Genomic DNA, 20,449 nt, shown 5'->3' on the forward strand with positions numbered 1-20,449 from the left:
TGAAACTTGTACACAGGACCCCAACTCAGTAAAGCTTAACAGATTTTCAGTTTTAGGGATTCTCTAATTCAAACAGCTTCCAAACAATCTGAAATAGTTGTCACTGCTAATTTCTGAGAATTCTTTACTTTACTAAGTTATTATTCCTCCACTGTTTTGATGGAGAAAGTTAAAAGTAGTGGAAACCTTTACTTAGGATGAGTCAAGAATGAAACTTCCAGTCTTGATTCATACAATGAGTCACAGGTAATCTGGGGGGAAGGTACAGTCTCAGTGAAATGAAGAGCTGGAAACACTGCCTAGGAGCACGTACTGAGGAAAAAAGTGCTAATATGCAAGATTATTAAGCAAACTCATTAAGCACAGCAAAACCACCAAAGCTGCATACTATGTGTAAACAACTGAGAACTTTAAAATGTCTTCTCTCTAAAAAGGTAATGGCAGCCAATGAGCTGCAGAGGTAAGTTCAGAGAAATTAGAAATAGCTGCAAATCTGAATTTGATTCAGTACATGTTATTAGCATGATATGCATGACTCATACCAATCTTTAATCACAATGATAATCTGTGATTTCGCCATTTGATATAGCAATCAGTAACTCAATCAGATGGAAGATAGCTGTAAAAATGGAAGGATTGTCCAGCTCTTTAATCTCCTCCATACTCCTGAGAAATACTCCTCAATGTAAGTCAGTGTGATAACTACCTCTTCTATCTAAATGGGAATACCATCAGTACCAGATTAATATTACTTATCAAGGCCACAGACCCTATGCATGTACTTTGTAGCCCTGCCACCAAAGCACAATAAAAATTCGTTCACTGTAATTTTACTTAATCAGCTTTTGTGATAGGTGGCAGAATACATCAAACACATTAGAAAGAAATTATATAGAGCTAGGCTCTTTATTATCCTTCCACTCTAAACACTGTGTGCCCATGAAGGAACACTGCTACTTTCTCTGCCCCACTCAACCAAAATTCAGTGCAATGTTCAAATGTTCAAGAAAAGTGGAAAATTATTATTACTAACACAAGTGAACCTCCCTGCAAGCAAATCAGAACAAACAGAATTGTTGGGATTCAGAGAAACTCAGAACCCCACACAATTGCAGAAATTAATGCTGATGACCAGGGGAAGATTATTAACACTCAAAAACAATTGTCTACCTATGGAATCCTCAACTGAAGTGTAAAGTTAAAATTATACTCTTCCATTCAAAATATTTAGTTTTAGCTCAGCTATCTCAAAATCCTCATAGCATGACTATGGATGCAACTTGTGCAGCATTGCAAGGGGATGAATGAAACTGCAAAGCAATTAAAAATGTTAAAATGCACCACTTGCTTAGATTTCAAGTGCAAAACTAAATTGTGCATTTCTAAAAATTCCAGGCTAACACAGAACTCAGATCTATCATGAGGCGTTTTTGCTGTGTGAAAACTCTGTGCACCCACATACATGCTTATGTCCTTTTGAGTAATCCTTATATGTTTTGCCTTCATGTCTGCAAAATGGACCCTTCCTCATATGGCTTCCTACTTTAGTGTGAATTTACTTCATCCCTAAATATTTTTTTAATTGAAAAGATTTCTGCTTTGAAGATTCTTAGAAAAACCACATCAATTTTTCCAATATAAGAACAGCATCTAGGATTCTATTGGAATAAGAATGTTTGCTCATATGAAGTATCAAGAAGTACTGCACAGTCCTTCAAAAAGATACCTCCCAATTTGTTTTGGCAACAAAATCAAATGATGAGACAGAGCTTCCTAAGAACGGAAACAGGGTATGGCAATGACTCAAGATACTGGCAAGGACTTTATTTTGATAGCGTCCTTGAACTAACCAAAATATCTGTTATTTTCAGGAAAACATCTGACAAGTGGCTATGTGGGAACCCAAGTACTGGTAAAGCTACCAGGAAAATGATGCAAGTATTATTCAGCTATTCCAGCTAGGGGTTTTTATTGGCATTCTCAAAAAGTTACACATTTGGCACTCTCTCTGACACTACTGAGCTACAAGATTATGTTTAAAACATATGAACAGCTCAATGATAAATATCATCAGAAGACTTTATTGTCACATACATTTCAAAAAATTTAGCCATTCTACAAATTTTAATCACTCCATAAAGCAATTAAATCTAGTAAGCCTACTTACTATCTAAGTGGATTAGATTAATCTGTGGAACAATCTTTACTAAGATAATCAAGTTATGCATGGTGCAAATTTTCTCCATTAGCTCTATGCATGTGTATGTATTAAATGTGCTAATTTTTTTACATGCCTTCATGTTACTATATATTTGGAAAAAACCACACAAATCAATTTGTACATCTTCCTTTGACATGCCATGGTTTCAGGCCATTAACATTAGCAGAAATAGAAAATACAATTAAACCATCCCAAAAAGTTGCTGCTATAGAACCTAGATTTAAATGAAACTGATTCAGATATTTTATGGTTTCAAACATATTTAAAGCTGGATCTGTATTATGTCTGTTCATTGCTATATAAATTATTTAACTACACAGATTTATAAAAGGGCATGAACTTCTAACAAACATTTGATGCAGCAACATCACGTTTTGGATAGAAATATTCAACTTTGGATAGAAGCACTTAGATTTAGATCTGAATCAGTTTCATCTGAATAGATAGAACATAGATTTTGATGAAACTGATTCAGATGCCACTCCATCACTAAGGTGTAATGAATAAAAAACTTCTGATTATAGATTGGCTTCCTTTTTTTTTTTTTGTTTCAAAATTATAGTTATAAAAATTTAGTTATGAAATTGATAAACTATAAAATATAGCTAATTCTGCTATGCATACAACTGCTTGTAAATGGTACAAGGATACTGTTGCAGCTCTGACTCATGCAAATTAATTTCACAGGAAAAAGGAAGCACTTAATTCTGTCAATAATTCTGTCAATGATTCATTAGATGTTATATACAGAAAAGGCTATGCTCTTTTATGTTAAACTCACTACTATTTAAAAGAAAATTTATTCATGCAGGTATTTTTGTCACTTTTCAAAGAGTATGAAAACCTCATGAATTTCTGACAGAACAGACAAATGAATTTGTGAAAAAATAGCCATATTTGTTTCCTGACAAAATCTCAGGCATGAATAATGGAATGTATCATTCTACTAGACAGTCTCAGGTGATACAACATTACCTGAATCTGAAAACAGTACAGATGGATGGAAAAATTGAAAAATTAGGATGGCAGACAATATAATCACCAGCAGTACACTCAGAAAATTAAGCCTCCTTGCTTAATAAACACGATAGTACTAAAGTGGAATTCTGTCCTAAAGAAAATCAATATGAAACTAAGGAGAGTATCTACCCCTAGGTGATCAGCTGGTCCATCACAAGTCACAGAAGTGACTGAACAGTGAATATGGCCTACTACTGAATAATGGCTTTCCCTCAGTGGCAATATCTGCTTTGGTTTGTCACCATACTTGTCCTGTTTTTTTACAAAACAATTAAAAATTAATTAATATTGAGACTTCTATTCTGCTTTTTAATTTGGATGAGAACAAAAAATATTATGTAATGTTTGAGGAAGACTGACATACAGGGTGACTATATTAGATTTATTTACTTCTAAAAATAGGGTAAAATTCATGAAAAAAATTGTTTCCTGTGAGAGAATTTCATGGGAACAAAGTGAGCATTCTTCTCGTAAAGAAAACAAAATTTAAAACCTAAATTTCTCACTGCCCACTGACTATGCCTTCAATTAATTTCTTACTGGCTTCTGTCCTTTCCCTTTACATTTCTCATCTTTCTCTTTAAGAAAAAAAAAAAAAAATTCACTTTAAAATGAAGGAAATTACAGAATCCATGTGTTTATAATTCCTGCCAAGGATCAAGTTTTCCACACTACCTAGCAGGTGATGCTCCATGCAGGGAAGAAACCACAACTAGAGCTGTCTAAAGGCAATGTTGCCACAGCATCAAACTCTTCTGTACAGCAGCATTAGACGACTGAAAGGAGAAGATTAGGGCAGATCAAAGAATGCAGAACCCTCAGTCTCACACCGTGTGACCCAACACTGCGACTTTCCCCTCCTCGTCAGCCGCCTTAGGAAATCAGCACTGTGACACACGCAGTGTCACACTGTGAGAAAGCCAGAGCATGTGCTCTCTCACACTTCTTCTCCTCAGGGCCACTTTGAGCCACTGTCGTGCCTTCAGTGATTTTGTCCTGCATATGTGCCAACCACCAACTATACTTGCTATTTATGGCAAACCTGTAGCAATTCTTACACAGTTCATGGACTTCTATTTTTTTTTTTCCTCAAAAATGAGCCAATATGATTTCTTGCATGTGTTCCAATAGAAAGAAAAGTTTGAGTTTTGGACTTTTTTAATAGCAATATTTTTATTATCTCTGTAATGAATACTTCAGATTATTTTAGTTGGTACATTAAATCATCAGAAATGATGAAGTTTTAAATTCACAAAACATTCAATTATTATTTTAATTGGATAAGAAAGCACAATTTTATTGAAGATAATTATAATAAAAATAATTCGCAAGTTAACTTCAAAATATTGCTAGGCAGGGAATGGAATACAGAGATTGTACAGAATGTTCACATCTTTTAGACAATATTACTAAGAGTAGTATGAGAGAATAAATGCAGTTCACTGAGCAGACACAAGAAGGTCTGGTTCAGATAATCAAGAACTGTAGGCTAAAAAAAGTAAAAGTAGACTGAAACCCCACTTGTACTTAAAACTCATGTAAAAATAAATCTATCCCATTATGCTCTATTTTAAAACATCTGGAAAAATAGCAAAAGAGAGGAGAAAAAATCTGTTAAGCTTAGTCTTTAACTAGTATTGATGGGAACATAGAAGAAAACCAACAGGTTTCTCTTTGCTTTTTTCCTTTCTCACTCTAACTTTTTATTTTGCTGTTATTTTTCCAGAAAATAACAACAAACCCTATGAGAGTTTCCCCATTAGATTTGTTCCAGCATGGGAATCTTTAAACTACTGATATGAAGCTTCACATATTCTAGAGAAAAAATTTGTATTTTTCCTTTTGTTAACATTACGAAATATCCTTCTGTGTTGAAGCAAGGAATATTTGGAAGAATGTTATTTATGAACTTCTTTGTAGATTATTATATTGGGTAAATTCCTCCCCAGGTATATTTTATGTGAAATCTTGATATGCAGGAACATCTTATCACCTTAATTTAAGTGGTCACAGAAAACATTAAGGAAAATGTCATAGAAACTGGTCTTGAATCATGAAGTGCTTAAACAGCTATCAGATACAACTTTCCATTTTTTTCCCCCCACATAGTCTGTGTGCTTGTGGACATCAAAAATCAGCAAGAAAATCTGGTTTCTTCCTAGCAAAAAGGAAATGCACATTGAATCTGTAATTTCATGTCTGGTTTTACTGTACTAAGAATTCTTTACCTTGTCAGTTTAATATCTATCTTATTTAACATGTTTGTTGATCTTGCTTAGCTACATAAGTCCAAATGCTTACTGAAGAGACTCTTCGTTGTAAGATAAAAATTTTCCTAATTATGTATGTTAAAGAGAGACTATAAACACTTTTTTCCCCTTTATTTTTTGTATTAGCAGGATCTAAGCATGAAGGTCTCTTCAAAGAGCCATTTTCATGGCAACAATCAGTTTGAACATTCGTTTTTTTTCCCTGTAATTATAGGAGAGAAACGAAAGGTCACATCTTTACAGCAAAACAGATTTTCCTTTGTCTCCTACTTCTTAATTTTTCCTTTTCACATTCTAAGGACATTACACAGATTGACATGAAATGCAATTCTTCCTTATCAAAACTTTGTGAGCTTTTAGGTAATGGAAGTTGTTGTCTTTTACAAATCCATCCGGGATGTACAAAGCACAGTCTCAATTTGAAGCACACAGAAGTGGCCTCACTGTGCAGGAATGAAAGCATAAGACATTTCCTAACTCCAGTGACACAAATTAGAGCTACTTCAGAGATCTAACTGTGGTATGTGCTTAGAAACTGCAGCTTTCTGCAATCCCTCTCAACTGTGAAAACAATTCTCTGGATATATTCCATTGTTTCCAAATCCATGAAACCAATACAGTGAGAATAACCAAGCCTAATTTTAAACTAACTCTTGTCAAGTTGCTTGAGAATCTAAGTATTTCAAATCAAAATAATCCAAATTTTGTTACTTTCTCTTAACTTTGTTACTCCACTTCTGGTATCTGAAACTTTATATTTTGTAACCTAGTTAGAAGCATTGTAATAGCTTACTCTTTGAAATGTACAATCATTAAAACAAGGAAGCTAGTTACTAACTAATTCATGCAAAAAGGCAGTCCACAAATCCCAGATCATGAGATTGTTGCCAACAATTTTATCAATAAACTGAACATATTAATTCCAGCTGCAATAAATTTGTGATTCTTCAATTAAGGTGGTGAAAATCCATGAGAAAGCATCTCATAGCCCAGGACATCAAAGTTATGGTAATAGATGCTGCATGACCTGCTATTCCCTGGAATGAAATTTCAAAGCTCTAAAACATGGGCAGAACTGAGCAGGTACACAAGACCTGATCAGGAATTGTGCAAGCTAAAAAAATTTTAAAAATCTGAGAAATATTTTATTAGTTCATATTTCTACACCTACTGTTTCTGGGGCATTACTAATACCATAGACTAAGCTAGCTCTCTTTTCACTCACTACAACAAATACCAAAGGCATAATGAAAAAAATTTTGAAACCCTCAGGAAGTTATTTTTACACAGTCTTAGCTTTTTTAATGTGCCAACAGATTTCAGGATATCAAGACATGCCTAAATTCAACTGATTTGTATAAAATATAAAAACCAAGAATTTTTTGGCTCTTGAACACTGATTACCTTAGATTTCAGTAATTAAAAGACAAAAGATAAACAGCTTCTTCAAAAGAAACTAGCAAATGGGAATGCCAACTTCTCAAAGTTTCAACATACTAAAAATATTTCCAATTACACAAGCTTTCCATAAGAATACTATCCAGTCAATACAACATCTGTGCAACATGTGCATCTGCCATTTCACACTTTGACTGTTTGGCTTCCTAAGTAGTATTATCTGGAACTTGTTTTACTGGTTTTTCACTGTCATTTTTTTCTAAGCAAAACAGAAACGGAAAACAAATTTTACATGTTTTCAACAAATTTTTTTTTCCTTTTTTCATACAAGTAATTAATAGCCTTAACTAAAGTGCAATTAAATTGCTCATCACTCAAAAGTTTGCTCTGCTAAAGTATCAGCAGCAAGAAAATATGCTATAAACTCTATTAGCTGTCATTCTTTCAAATTTTATGTGTGATGCAATTGCAACAGGACTTTTGTACATATATCCTGCTGACCATGTTCTTTATCTTACAGTGAAGTTACAGCAACAACTGGTTGATGAGATTGCCTTAAACAGAAAAAAAGAAATAACAATACTACTGAGTTAGAATAAAGATCTTTTTAGACTCCCGTTCTCTGAAAGTAGATATAATTGGATGTTTTGAGAAAAAAACCAACAACCATAATTAAAGAAAGCACAGAGAAATATTTCTTCAGCATACTCTTCCAGACTTCTTGAGCCAACATTTTACAGGCTTTAAAAGTTATCAGAAAAGTTTTTTTAAGCCTCATCTGCAGCAATAGAGAATGACTTACACTTTCTGCAAATATTACTGCAGCATGTCTATTGTGACAAATCAGCACACAATCAGATTTAGCCGAGCTAGGAAGGAATCAGCTGCCATAGATGAGTTTTCTATGCCTTCTCCCTTTTAGATGCTTCTCAGCTATTAATTAGTTCACTTTAATGGTGAATTGTTTATTACTCACTCAAGCATTTGCTTATTCATGCTCTTGTCTGAGCAGATAGGAGCTGTACTGCCCCCAGCCTTGCCCATTATTGGGATGAATACAAGTAACATGCTGCTCACTTTGAAATAGCCAATATTTATAGTAGTTAGACTCCAAATATAATTTTTGTGGTAAAAGAACAAAATGCCAAAATTGAAATAACTTTTGCTTCCCCCTAGTATTAATATAATTTATTCAGGAAGCTGGTGGGTTGTTGCTGTAATTTATCAGAACACAGGGGTTTGCCCTATGGAACACGGGCAAAATCCACCAGCACTACACCTGCTGGTGGACTTTACTCAGTGATTGGCATGAGCCAGGTCTAGAAGCAGAGTATCATCTGCCAAGGAGACAAACACTCTTGCAGCTAGTACTTATGCAGCCTAGGAAGAGTACTCAAAGGTCAAATACCTAAAAGCAGGCTTTAACAAAGCAGAAAACATTAGCCAGGAGGTCATGCCTGGAATTTCTGAAAGAAAATAAAGATGTGCCCACACCAGGTTTCCCCTGTTTGGTTCAACACTTCCCCCTGGTGAATGACAGCTTGTGCCCATTGCCTGTTGGCTCTGACTGCAAATTATGCTTAATATATGTATCGGCTATGAAGAAAAATTCCAATCAGAAACTTCAAGTCCCAGATCATTCTTTGTGAGACTGTTTTGCCAGCACATGAGTCCATACTTCATCAGCTCAGTTGCTCCTGCAGTTCAACAAGATTTTTTTTTCATGTATTTTGTGGGGGAAAGTAACTTAAGCATCGAATTTGTGCAGGACCTACTGTATTCTAATGGCTAGCAACACATGAGTATAATACCAAGCACACTGAAGAACTTTGGAAGGCTTGTTGTTCATTGCTTAGGCAAAAATAAAAGAATGCCAGCCAGGGGCAAGGGAGGTCTGAGAGGGATCCAAAACAGGGACAACTTTTTAATTTCTAGTTAAACTGTGAGAAAATATTTCCATATTTTTCAAAAACTGATTGTTGAGTGCTGCATTCCTCACTACAATTAAAAACTTGTGACTAAGTATGATGGAAGAAAAAATGATGAGTTTGTCCATTCTTTCAAGAAAGAGCTTATGCTGCTTTTATTAGTATATTAGATACCTATCTGAATTTCAGACTGTATAGGATAGCTAGGGACTTTTAGCCTACAGAACCATGCATTTGGGCTAGCAGAAAATAAACAAACAAGACTACATAAGCTGAGAAACAGGGATGAGACAAAGTGAGCACTGTCTGAATGGCAGGTCTCAGAGGGTTGTGATCAGTGGCACAGGGACTAGTTGGAGGCCTTTAACTAGTGGTGTCTTCCAAAGGTTAGTACTAATCCAGTCTTGTTTAACTTTTCATCTCTGACTTGCATGAAGGGGCAGGTGCCTGCTCAGCAAGTTCACTGATGGCACAAAGCTGGGAGGAGCAGCCAATACCCCAGAGGGCTGTGCATCCCTTCAGAAGGACCTGGGCAGGCTGGAGAGATGGGCAGAGAACCATCTGAAACTCTAACAGAGGTGAATGCAGGGTCCTGCACCAGGGGAGGAATAACCCCAAGCACCAGTACAGGCTGGGGGGTGACCAGGTGGGAAGCAGCTCTGTGAAGGACCTCGGGGTCCTGGTGGACAATAAAATGGCTCTTGTGGCCAAAAGTGCCAAAGTTTCCTATGGTGTGTTAGAAAGAGCATTGCCAGCAGGTTGAGGGAGGTAATCCTGCCTCTCTACTTAGCTCTGGTGAGGCCTCATTTGTAGTGCTGTGTCCATTTCTGGGATGCTCTGTACACGAGAGATATGGAGCTCCTGGAGCGAGTCCAATGGAATGCTATGAAGATGATGAGGGGGACATCAGTTATGATGAAGGCTGAGGAGCTGGGCCTTTTTGAGAACGACTTTAGAGGAGATAACTGAGATGGGAGTTTATCAATGTCTACAGGTATCTAAAGAGAGGGTGTCAAGAGGATGGACCTGGCTCTTCCTGGTGCTGCTGAGCAATAGGACAAAAGGCAATGGGCAGAGAGTGTTGCATAGGAAATTCCACCTGAACATGAGGAAGAACTTCTTTACTGTGTGGGTGACTGAGCACTGGAACAGGCTGCCCAGAGAGGTGGTGGGGTTTCCCTCACTGGAGGTAGTCAAGCACTGTCTGAACACAATCCTGTGCCACGTGCTCTGGAGGACCCTGCTTGAGCAGGGAGGTTGGACAGGAGAATCCACTGTGGCTCCTTCCAACCTGACACATTCTGTGACTGATTCTGTGATGGAGGGGATAAGGAGAAATATACCATAGGGAACAGAAAGTGAGTGAATGCTTTCAATAGACATCCTCTGGAAACTATTTCAGATGTCTCAAGCTGCCTTGAATTTTAAAAGCAATCATCTTTTCTTCATCTAGAGTCATAGTCCTCACAAAGATATTGTGAATAAAAAGTAAGCATTTCTAAGTACCTTTTTGTTTTTCAAGAAAGATACAATTAACTGTTCTTTGCATTCAATGCCTCCAGTGTAGTTATCAGACAGGAACAATCTTTAGAACAAATTTAAAGAAATAATTTTTGTATACCTCAATTTTTCTCCAAAAGTCTAGCCGTAACCTCAAGCTTATTGGAAACCAAAAGTTGCTAATGACCTCAGCAGCCATATTTGAGGAGTGTAACATTCACTGACTTGCAGTTAGATATGTTACTCTGCATTCCTACATGGTCAGCAGCAGACCAAGATGTGTGTTGGTGTGAATTTAATTTCTTTTTCAAAGAGGAGTTCTTGTGTTTTCTGGTTCTAAATGATAGTATGACAAATAAGTCTTGCCAAAAATCTCCAGGTGGTAAGTGATGGACACCAGGAAATAGATTCACCAGATGAAGAAATGAACTCCTTGAAAATTCACCTGTTTTATCATTGATCAGCAGTTAAACTAGTTATCATTTATACTGGAAATATTTTTACCAGAATATTAAAAATTATTCTAAGAAGAAGGAAATGTGGCCCTTTTATTGATATTTCACCTATAATATTAGATGTATCACTGAACAAAATCAGGACATTAATGGCACCTCACTCTTATATTTGTATTTCATTTCCTAGCACTTCTGTTTCTGTTCTCCACGTGTAGGCATTATATATTCTTCTTCTAAGAATTTGGCACATATTAATTTTGAAAAAGTGAATAATTACAAAAAGGCAGCAACATTCTTTCCCCCTCAGGTAATCTATCAAACACCACATATGTGTCCTTACTCTAAAGCTGTCAAGTAGATCAAAGCAATATTCTTTGCAATAATAGACTATACCTTATGAAGAAGTCAGTACAATAGGCCCACTGTACATCAAAGATTTATAAAACAGTATAAAGCTAGGTCTTATAGTAAGTAAAAACACAGCACTGGAGACCTGGCATGAAACGTTTTACAGAATATTAAAACACTTGAAGAAAAAAGAGATTTACCCATAAATCATCACTTCTTTTTTGGTTTCTTTTTTGTCTACACAAATCTTTACACCATTGCCCTGTAAACCACCAAATATAGTCCATTTGGAAATCACACTTTTAAAGTTTAAACAAGGGGTTGCTACTTTGATGACTGTCATGCTTTACCCCAATCTGATTGCCTTCTGTGATGAGATGATTGACTCTGAGGACACAGTACTAAATAACATGTGCTTTGCCATTAGCAAAGTTGTCCAAGGTTAGGCAGTTTTCCACAGCTGACTTTTATTCAAAAACTCGTGTTAACTGTATGGATGGACTGTGAGGTGGGTAAAAACCACACTGGGCCACTAAAACCAGAAAATAACGTTCAATGTTCCAAAGTACAGTTAAACTCCAGTTACTGATGGACATTCCCCATAGTCTGATCATGTTTAATGTCTTTATTAAAGATCTTGGCAATGACACAAAACATATCCAAAGACAGATGACACCAAACTGGGAGGAGCTGTTGAAACTGCTTTCAGAGGGACATTGCCAAACGGAGAAATGGTTTAACAGAAACCTCATGAAGGAAAAAGGTAAACACAAAGTCCTGGACCTGGATATGGCACTTGCCATGGTCTAGCTGACAAGGCAATCATCAGTCAAAGCTTGGACCTGATGATCTCAGAGGTCTTCTCCATCCTAAATGGTTCTGTGAAACGGTGAGATGGTAAAATCCCAAATCAAAAACTTGCTGGAGGTCAATGCTACAGAATAGCTTTGCAGAAAGGAACCAAAGAGTCCTGGGGGCCAACAAGTGATCACATGATCACTTGAACATGTGACAAGACTGTCCCTGTAGTGTGAGAGCCTGAGCATTTACTGGGAAGCATCAGCAGCAGCACAGCCACTGGGTCAGAGGTGAGATGATGAGATACTTGCATGTCAGCATCCCGAGCACTGTCTTTAGCTTTGAGCTCAACAGCAGAAGAAGAAGAGTGACAAACCTGAATGGGCAGGGGATTATCAAGAGGATTAAAAGGTTAAAGCGCAGAATTTATAAGGAGAGGGTGAGAGAGCTAGGTCTTTTCAGAAAGAGAGAAGGATAAGGATGATGGTGGAGCATATAATTACTGTTTCCATTTACTTAAAGCAGGGCTATGAAGAAGATTAAGTCAGACTGTTCTTGGAAAGGTCCTGTGAAATGTTGAGAGGCAATGACTGAAGGTTTTATCAGGCAAAATTCTGCATGGATATAAAGACAAAAATATCCCAAAGCAAGGGTAATTAAGCACAGGACAATTATCCAGATGGTCATTCCTCTGAGGTAAAGCAAGATTTGACTGAACAACATCCTTAAAAGCCTAATCTAGCTTGGACATCACTCTTCTTTAGAGTAAAGGAATGGTTTCCAGAAGTATCTTCAACATAAATTATGCTTTGATTCTTGCAATGAAATAACATGCAGGTGTGAAGTATGAAAAGCTATGTGCTCCTGATCTCATTCACCAAGGTAAAAACAGTAGCATACAATCAGTGTATGATGTTTCTTTCTGATGACTAAAGAACCATAAGAATAATACTAAATGTGCATATACTAGAGGGTAAGGTGGCTTCACTTACACCCACAGAGCTACACATTACTGAAGCAGAACTGGACAAAAAGTAACAAACCAATGGATTTATATTTCCAATAGAGTAAATCCAGATGTAGTTCTATGACTTACTAAAGACAAGGCAAACACCTTGAGACAGAAATATCCCCTTATTCATTACAGGAGACCTCAGTGATGCAAGGGAGTTACTGATGAACAGCAAATAAGTATCTCATGATGTAGTCAAAAGTCTTTCTGAAATTTTGTAGCAAATTCCTTTAAGTTTTTACAGTCCAAGTAAGTCATGCAGCACTTCAGCACAAAGCCAACTCAGAATTTAGATTCTTGGCATCTATTCAAATCTTCTGATTCTGTCCATTCCACTGACAATGGGAAAAACTCTATTTGCTCTACAAATAATTGATTGAAGATATTTCTATATATAATTTACAGTATTCATCTCCAAAAGAGGCCCTGTGTCTGTAAATTGTCCAAGAAAAATACACTGCATTTCTTTTCTACATCTTTCATGTTTCCAAATGTTAATGAAACAATATCCTTTCTCTCTATCCTTGGGAAGTGATAAAGGAATGGGGGGTGATGTGATGCCTCGATTAGCACAAACAACTTCTGGGGTTTTGACAGGGTGAAGAGAGAGGAATATAAATAGTTCGGCTGCTCCAGAGCATTCCTTGCTTTCACCCAGACTCACATGCAATTCTGAAACTGTGAGATTCAGGAAAGGAAGGAGAAAATCTTCTCCAGGTCTCCCATTAGCCAGATTCTTGGAATAGTTGACTGTGTCTTGCTCAATAACTCTTTCCCCAACTCTTGTTCTTATTTGCAAAGGTACCTCAATAGGTCCAACAGCCATTCCAGCAGAATTAGTACTTTGTCATTTATTAACTTCTATTATCCTAAAGATGCTGGACTAGATTCCAAGTTTTGAAGATAAGAAATATATACGTTTTCTTAGGGCAAAAGTTTTCTCTACCTTCTCCTGGGTTTTTTTGTTTTGTTTGTTTTTCTGGTTTTTGTTTTGTTTTGTTTGTATCAGTGCAAAAGTGTCAAAGTGTGAAATTTAAACTTACCAGTCTGTGACTGTGATTGGCTTTCAATATAAACTGAGGTATCAAGTCCCAATAACAAAGAATGACAAAATTCAAGAGATGGCTGCTGATCACTAATCATTAATATTCCAGCTGTTCAGATACAGGATCCCTCATGATGTACCAAAATTTTTGCTATAGAAGTATGAAAATATTCAGAGGTGGATTGAATTTTAGGGACTTGAGTCCCTAATACCATTAATGTGAGTAGTGGTTACTAGGCACAGAAAAGATTTTATAGTTTACTAGCTTTAGTGAAAGACAATGTAGCATGTGAACTCACAATGAAATACCAAAGATTCAGGAAAAGTTCAACACCAAATAATCTCAAAAACCTACTTCTCAAAAATTTGCTTAATTCCTCATTTACATAATTCTCCTTGCACATAAGATGTTACAGAACCACTATAATAGCATTTACTGAATAATACTCTTAACACTCTTTCTATTCTTCAATCAACATCAGAATGCATTTTGAAACTGACCATACAAACAACAAAAAACATGTATTTCCTTTACCTATACAATCTTTTCTAGATGGTACAAACACCTGCTCAGAGCTACACTACTTTGCAGATGGACTTCTTAAAAATCCAGTTGCAAGCCAGGGAAAAACCTACCTCAGTGGTGCTACTGGAAGCTTCCAGTCCAACCATATTAGCTTGTACCAGCTGCTGAAGAAGTTGCACTTGAGCCACATTGAGGAAGAAGTCCAAATTTGTTGTCATATTCACTTCCAAAGAATGACCACAGACCAAAATTTCCTGTGAAATTAAGGGAAAATACAAAGTAACAGCCATTGGGAAAATAATTTTCAGCCTCTACATAACTGTATTGTGGTTCCCCTGCTGTAGTCAATACTTAACATTATATATAACATTATATATAGTACAAATGTGGTCTTTTTAGGAGAAACCGGTGTGCCATGCTTCTAAAGGATGTGGCTTATTCTTTGCATGGCTTTCAACAGCAGAACTGTTAAGGCAAACTTTGCAAGAAAAGCATCTCATGCACAAGGCCTTGTTTCCATCTCTTGCTAGTATCAGTGGGCTGTCAGAGTGTCCTTGGCAATGATTCCAGTTCTCCTTTCCTTCCAAGAAAAAGATATCGTTTTTTGATTTTTTGTTTAAACACAAACTCTGCTTGATTTATAATGAAATCATGTGTTGGAACTCACTGATAGCCAACCTGATTGATTTCTCTTTGCCTGCAAGCCATTCTTAATACCTTGGCAACAGTAGCTGAGTAGCCACTGTTTTATTGGTGTTGTCTAGCACAAATAGAGACCTTCACCACTGCTGGCAAACAATAAAGAGATGAAAAACAGACAGAAGGGGAGAAGAACTGCTCTGTCTCATGAGAAGTTTGCACAGTGCTCAAGCTTTAATCTAAACTAGACCTCTCCCTTCATGATGGAATGTCATCTAGGGAATAGATAACAAGAAGAATACATCTATAGAAAACACTGAAATTCTTGAACATAAGCATTAGCGAAGATCAGATTTTTTTTTAAACTTGAATAACTTCTATGCACTGCAGCCATACTGGGGCTTTCTATTTCTTTTTTACATTAAATAATTTTCCATTTAACCTTCCGATGACCCTTTACACAAAGTGTGAAACTGTTGATTTCTTCTCTCTATGCCCACCAGCTGTTATTTTCCAACAATGTACACCCACTGCATGTTGAAATACACCTCTAGTACCTTTCACACTCCTGTATCAATTTTGCTCTTCCCAGGAGGGAGTTTTTATGGGAAATTATCCTTATGAGCTGACAAAAAATTTCTGGTATCTTACCTATAGAAAATGTTCTTGAGCTACAAACTAATGGCAAAAAGTCAGCCAATACCTTTTGTGTGTAACTTGCTTCACAGATTTATTCTTAACTAGCTGAACAACACACCAGCAAAAGTGACTGTTAAATCTGAGTACCTGGAAGTACTTATGGCAAAAGTAGGGAAATGGATGCTTAGTGGCAATCTGGGGTCTTGGAAATCTGGATAGGAGAACTCAGCTTAACTTTCTTATTATAGATAGTCTACAGACAGCATTTTCAGGTTTCTTTATGAGAAGCTTGTGAATACAATGTTTTGTTATGCTGCACCTCTTCTCAACGCCTTTCCACCACAGACTTTTAAAAAATATTGCTGGAAACCATTAAAGGATTCCCATTTTTGGAACTGAAAATAGGCTTATCTACCTCTGGCTGGACTACCTTTAGTATCAAATGCTATACAAAAATTCTTTCTCCAGCAGAAAAAGAACATTTCAGCTCATGACCTTTTTCCAGTTGGCAATTTGAAAACACACCTGAACACTTCAAATGGTCGAGTGGTAAAATATTAAGATTATTCATATATTAAAATATAGTAAAACATATATGAAAATATATTAACATATATTAAAAATTATGCTATTTCTGTAGACACTTTGTACAAACCTCTGGGTGTAAATTCTCTGCAGCATCAATTTTTGTAAAAATAATGGCAGGAGCTGCAGTTATTCGAACGGTGAAATCTGTTAAAATGGGAGTTAAAATAGCTCTCCTTTCCTGGTGTCGCCTTATGCTAGGAAACAAAGAGAAAGAAAAGTAAAGATTAAATTACATTATAAACTGTCAAGAGGCAAAAACTTTCCATATTATTCTTTACATCCAGCACATAGCAGTAAACTTCTTCAGTACTAATTGGGCATTTGATTGCTACCTTAATAATCTTTAAGTACCATTATTGTAAATCATATTAACTGCAATTCTGAAGGCAGACTTCTATCTTCATTTCACAGGATAAGTATGTCTAAATATTTGACTCTTCAACCTATCTCCAGGTAGACAAACTTGACAGTTGACACTGCTTGTTCTCCTGTTTAATGCACTATACACAATAATTTGAAGAAGGATGCAAACTTTATTACCAGTATTTTAAAAACTTGCCTGTGGATGCCCTTCCCTTTATAAATGGCTGTTTTGAAGCCTACATAATATTTGAATTTGTGCATTAAAAGTCCATGTTGAAGAAATATGCATGAAACTGACACAAAAATGAAATACATGAAAACTTAAACTAGCAAATCCCATGCAACACTAGGACTCTGACATGAAATCAGTAACTATTGTCCAAGATGTTTAGAATTATTTAAAAAACAGGGATGTCAGTTCTTCCTCAACTCCTTTTGTCTGTCACTGCTTGGTTCTGGTACTTTTTCAGCTAAATATCAACATTTACTTACCAAGAATATTTGTGTCATTAATCTTAGTAATTGCATTTATTTTTTAGCCAGGTGTTTAGTTTTGAGGTTTTTTTGGTTTCTCTCTCCCCCCCTTAACCAAACAGTAAGCCTAGAAGCACAACTCTTATAGATGGATCACTAATAGCTTATGACAACACATTCCAAATGGCCAGAATCTTCTGGGTCAGGTCAAATAAACTATTGCCACAAAATGCCATCTGAGAGCCTCTGATGAGGGAAAAAAAATGTAATGAGGTCAAGATGTAGTTCAGCCCCTAAAAGAGGATACACTTCAAATTCCAGGGAGACTCCTTCCATCAAGACAGTTCTTGATAATTCTAATTCTTTTTACCTATTATTGTTTGTAGCAACATCAAATACCCACATTTCACCAAGAAAATTCTAAAAATCATCATAAAGTTATAGGTCTAAGGTAAGTTTTCCTATGCTTACAAAATAGAAAATTGTCAGCTGTGAAATGATGCAAGTTTAAAGAACAAACTACATGGCCTTAGAGAAGAAGTGAACACATCCATGTAGAACTCTCCATCAGCATGTCAGTCACATTTCCCTGTATTACCTTTAATTTTGCCATCTCTAATGGAGACATGGCAGTTCAGGCATCAGTGTAAATCATACAAGTGAGCCAGACATGAACTACACAATTAACAATTAGCCCCTACCATCAGCTAGAGTCATCCATGTTAATGTTATTAACCAATATGCTTTTATGCCTGTTTATGCAGAAATGACTGCATGCAGAACAGGTATTGAACTCTCTTGATTAAGAAAGGGCATTGTGATGCATAGTCTAGTAATGGTTCTGTAATGGGTTCTGTAGAAAAGCAAACAATCTCAAATGCTGATGGTTTGTAAGCCAAGAGCTAAATCATAACCTGAGGTGGAATTCGGTGTACTGCAAAAGATACAAAATTCATACTGCAGAAGATACAGAATTAATTTTAGTGCTTAGGTATTTCAATTTTGATGCTTCAAATTCTACTAATAATTTTTTAAAGTGTCCTCAAAACATATGGAAAGGATGATGATCTACAAGGGAATATAAATTATACAGTGGAGGTAGGCCTTAAAGCTTTTAAATCTATTTAGGACAACAGTAAACAGAAGTTAAGAGCAGATGCCACCGAGCTAGTATTGGCAGAGCACAACTCTAACAAACTTCTACTTCAAATGGCCCTCATTGCTGAGGAGGCTGCACACTACCATAATAATTGTGCAGCTAAAGAATAAGCCAATTAATGAATGAGAAAACTACCATCTTACCTTAAAAGCTTTAGCATTTTGGTCAGCTGTATCTCTGTTGGGCTCTAATGATAGCTTTTAGAGCAAGGTTAGTCTCATTTTATCCCCAAATTAGAAATCAGACTTGTTAGTGGCTAGTGAACATCTTCAACTTAAGCCGAAGTTCTACAATTGTTTCTCCTCCTGACACCACCTCCATTTTACATTCAAACCAAATTATTTTTTACCCAGTTCCAATTTCCCCTTCTCAATGGATGAGAAAGAAATGCCTTTTTCCTTCAGGACAATGAAAGAGCTAAATAAGAGAACAATTCTATGAAAGAACATGCAGCTATAACTATACTAGAAAACTTCTACTTGAAGTTTCTTGAAATGCTAATAAGTATGACTTTAATATATGAAACAGAGCTGTAAAAGCAAGTTATTTTTTGAACCTCAAACCCTCAATTGGCTCTCTTCAATTGCTGATCAAATTATTTTTCAGCTTATGCATATTCCCATTTCTTAATTTTCATACTTTTTACTAGTAGATACGCAATACACTGCATCTTAAAGGACATTTTTGGTAATATATATTGATTACTGGTTTATTTTATTTTTTTTTTAAATCATCCTTATGTGCTATCCCTGTCCGGCTCTACTTACTACTTTCTGAATTTCTTGTGGGTGAATTTGAACCTCAGCCAAATCAAGTATTAGGAAAATAATTCTAAGTACAAACAGAAGGCAAACAGAGCACAGTAAATAATGAAGGGAGAGGATATGAGAAAGAGTACAAAAGGAACAAAGAAACAAATTCCACTTTGAATTATTGAGTCTTCCACACTGCACCTAAGTGCAAGGCTAACTTAACACAGGTGTACGCCACATGAGCTTATGAAAAAACTTGATTGTGAAGAGTGTAATGATGGCTCTATGTCTGCAGCACATTCATTCCGTGGTTCATTTATGCATCTGTTATATATTTGTCTTGGAAAAAAAAGGAAAAGCTAGTATTTTAAAGATGTTAAAGCAGTTGATCATCTACACTTAAAAGTAAGTGCATTTGAAAGACCATATGCTAACGCAAAGGAACAAGGCAGTTAAGCAACTGTGATAAGGTTTGGAGGTACCTTAGCCCAGAATTTGGGCTTTATCTGCACAACAACACAAACCCTGGTTATGGACCACAGATCCACATTGCAAAAGCACAGGATGAAAATGGTCTCTGTCCTCAAAGGCTTACAATTTAAGTATACGAAAAAACACACTCACAGAGAGGGAAGTAAAAGTAAACTACTAACAGCAGCATGGGTAATGATATCCATACAGTGGCAACCTGTCTCCTGGTTTTTATATTACAGTATCCTAGAAATTAATTTTTTTGAAGGATTTTGAATAAAGCATCGCAATAACAGTGTGAATGTTCACAGCAAACACCTTTATAACACACAGGAGTGAACAAGGCAGTGCCTCTTTGAAACACTGAACACGTTGGTCTTGATAAGTGGCATGAAGAGGTCTGATGAGCAGGGAGTGTAGATGAGTCAAAACAAATGAAAGAAGACATGAAAAGAGAAATGGATAGACAGGGGGTCTGGAAGTGCTGTGAAAGCAAAGACATCTAATGATTAATATGACAAAGAATGTTGTGGGAAGAAGAGAGAAAAAAATGTGAAGAACAGAATTTTGCAATGGGAGCAACAACATTTGATTACATCAAATCAAATCATCAGTACTTGATTATAACCAGTCAGAAGCACATTGAATTTATACAAAGAGGAAGGACTGCCAAAGAGATGATGTTGCCCTAATTAAGGAGGTGCGATGATGTGAGACTGGATAAGCTGAGAAAATGCACAAGTAGGACTAAGTCCTAGTACTATGACTCTCACGTGGAAAGCACTAAGCAAAACAAACAGAAAACATGGTCACTAACAGCTAAAAATAACCTAGGTGTGAAAT

General features: G+C 36.3%; 1 protein-coding gene across 1 annotated transcript in view; it reads right to left on the reverse strand.

Moving 5' to 3' along the window:
* Positions 1–20,449, reverse strand: part of VPS13B (vacuolar protein sorting 13 homolog B) — a 429,435-nt gene that overhangs the window by 127,611 nt on the left and 281,375 nt on the right. Inside the window, exons 32-33 of the mRNA XM_058820123.1 lie at positions 16,455–16,581; positions 14,632–14,775 (exon numbers count right to left, since the gene is read on the reverse strand). Of these exons, the coding sequence (XP_058676106.1) occupies positions 14,632–14,775; positions 16,455–16,581 (271 nt within the window). The remainder of the gene's footprint in view (positions 1–14,631; positions 14,776–16,454; positions 16,582–20,449) is intronic.

Source organism: Ammospiza caudacuta, chromosome 1 (genome assembly GCF_027887145.1).
Source record: "Ammospiza caudacuta isolate bAmmCau1 chromosome 1, bAmmCau1.pri, whole genome shotgun sequence".
Taxonomy (NCBI): Eukaryota; Metazoa; Chordata; class Aves; order Passeriformes; family Passerellidae; genus Ammospiza; species Ammospiza caudacuta.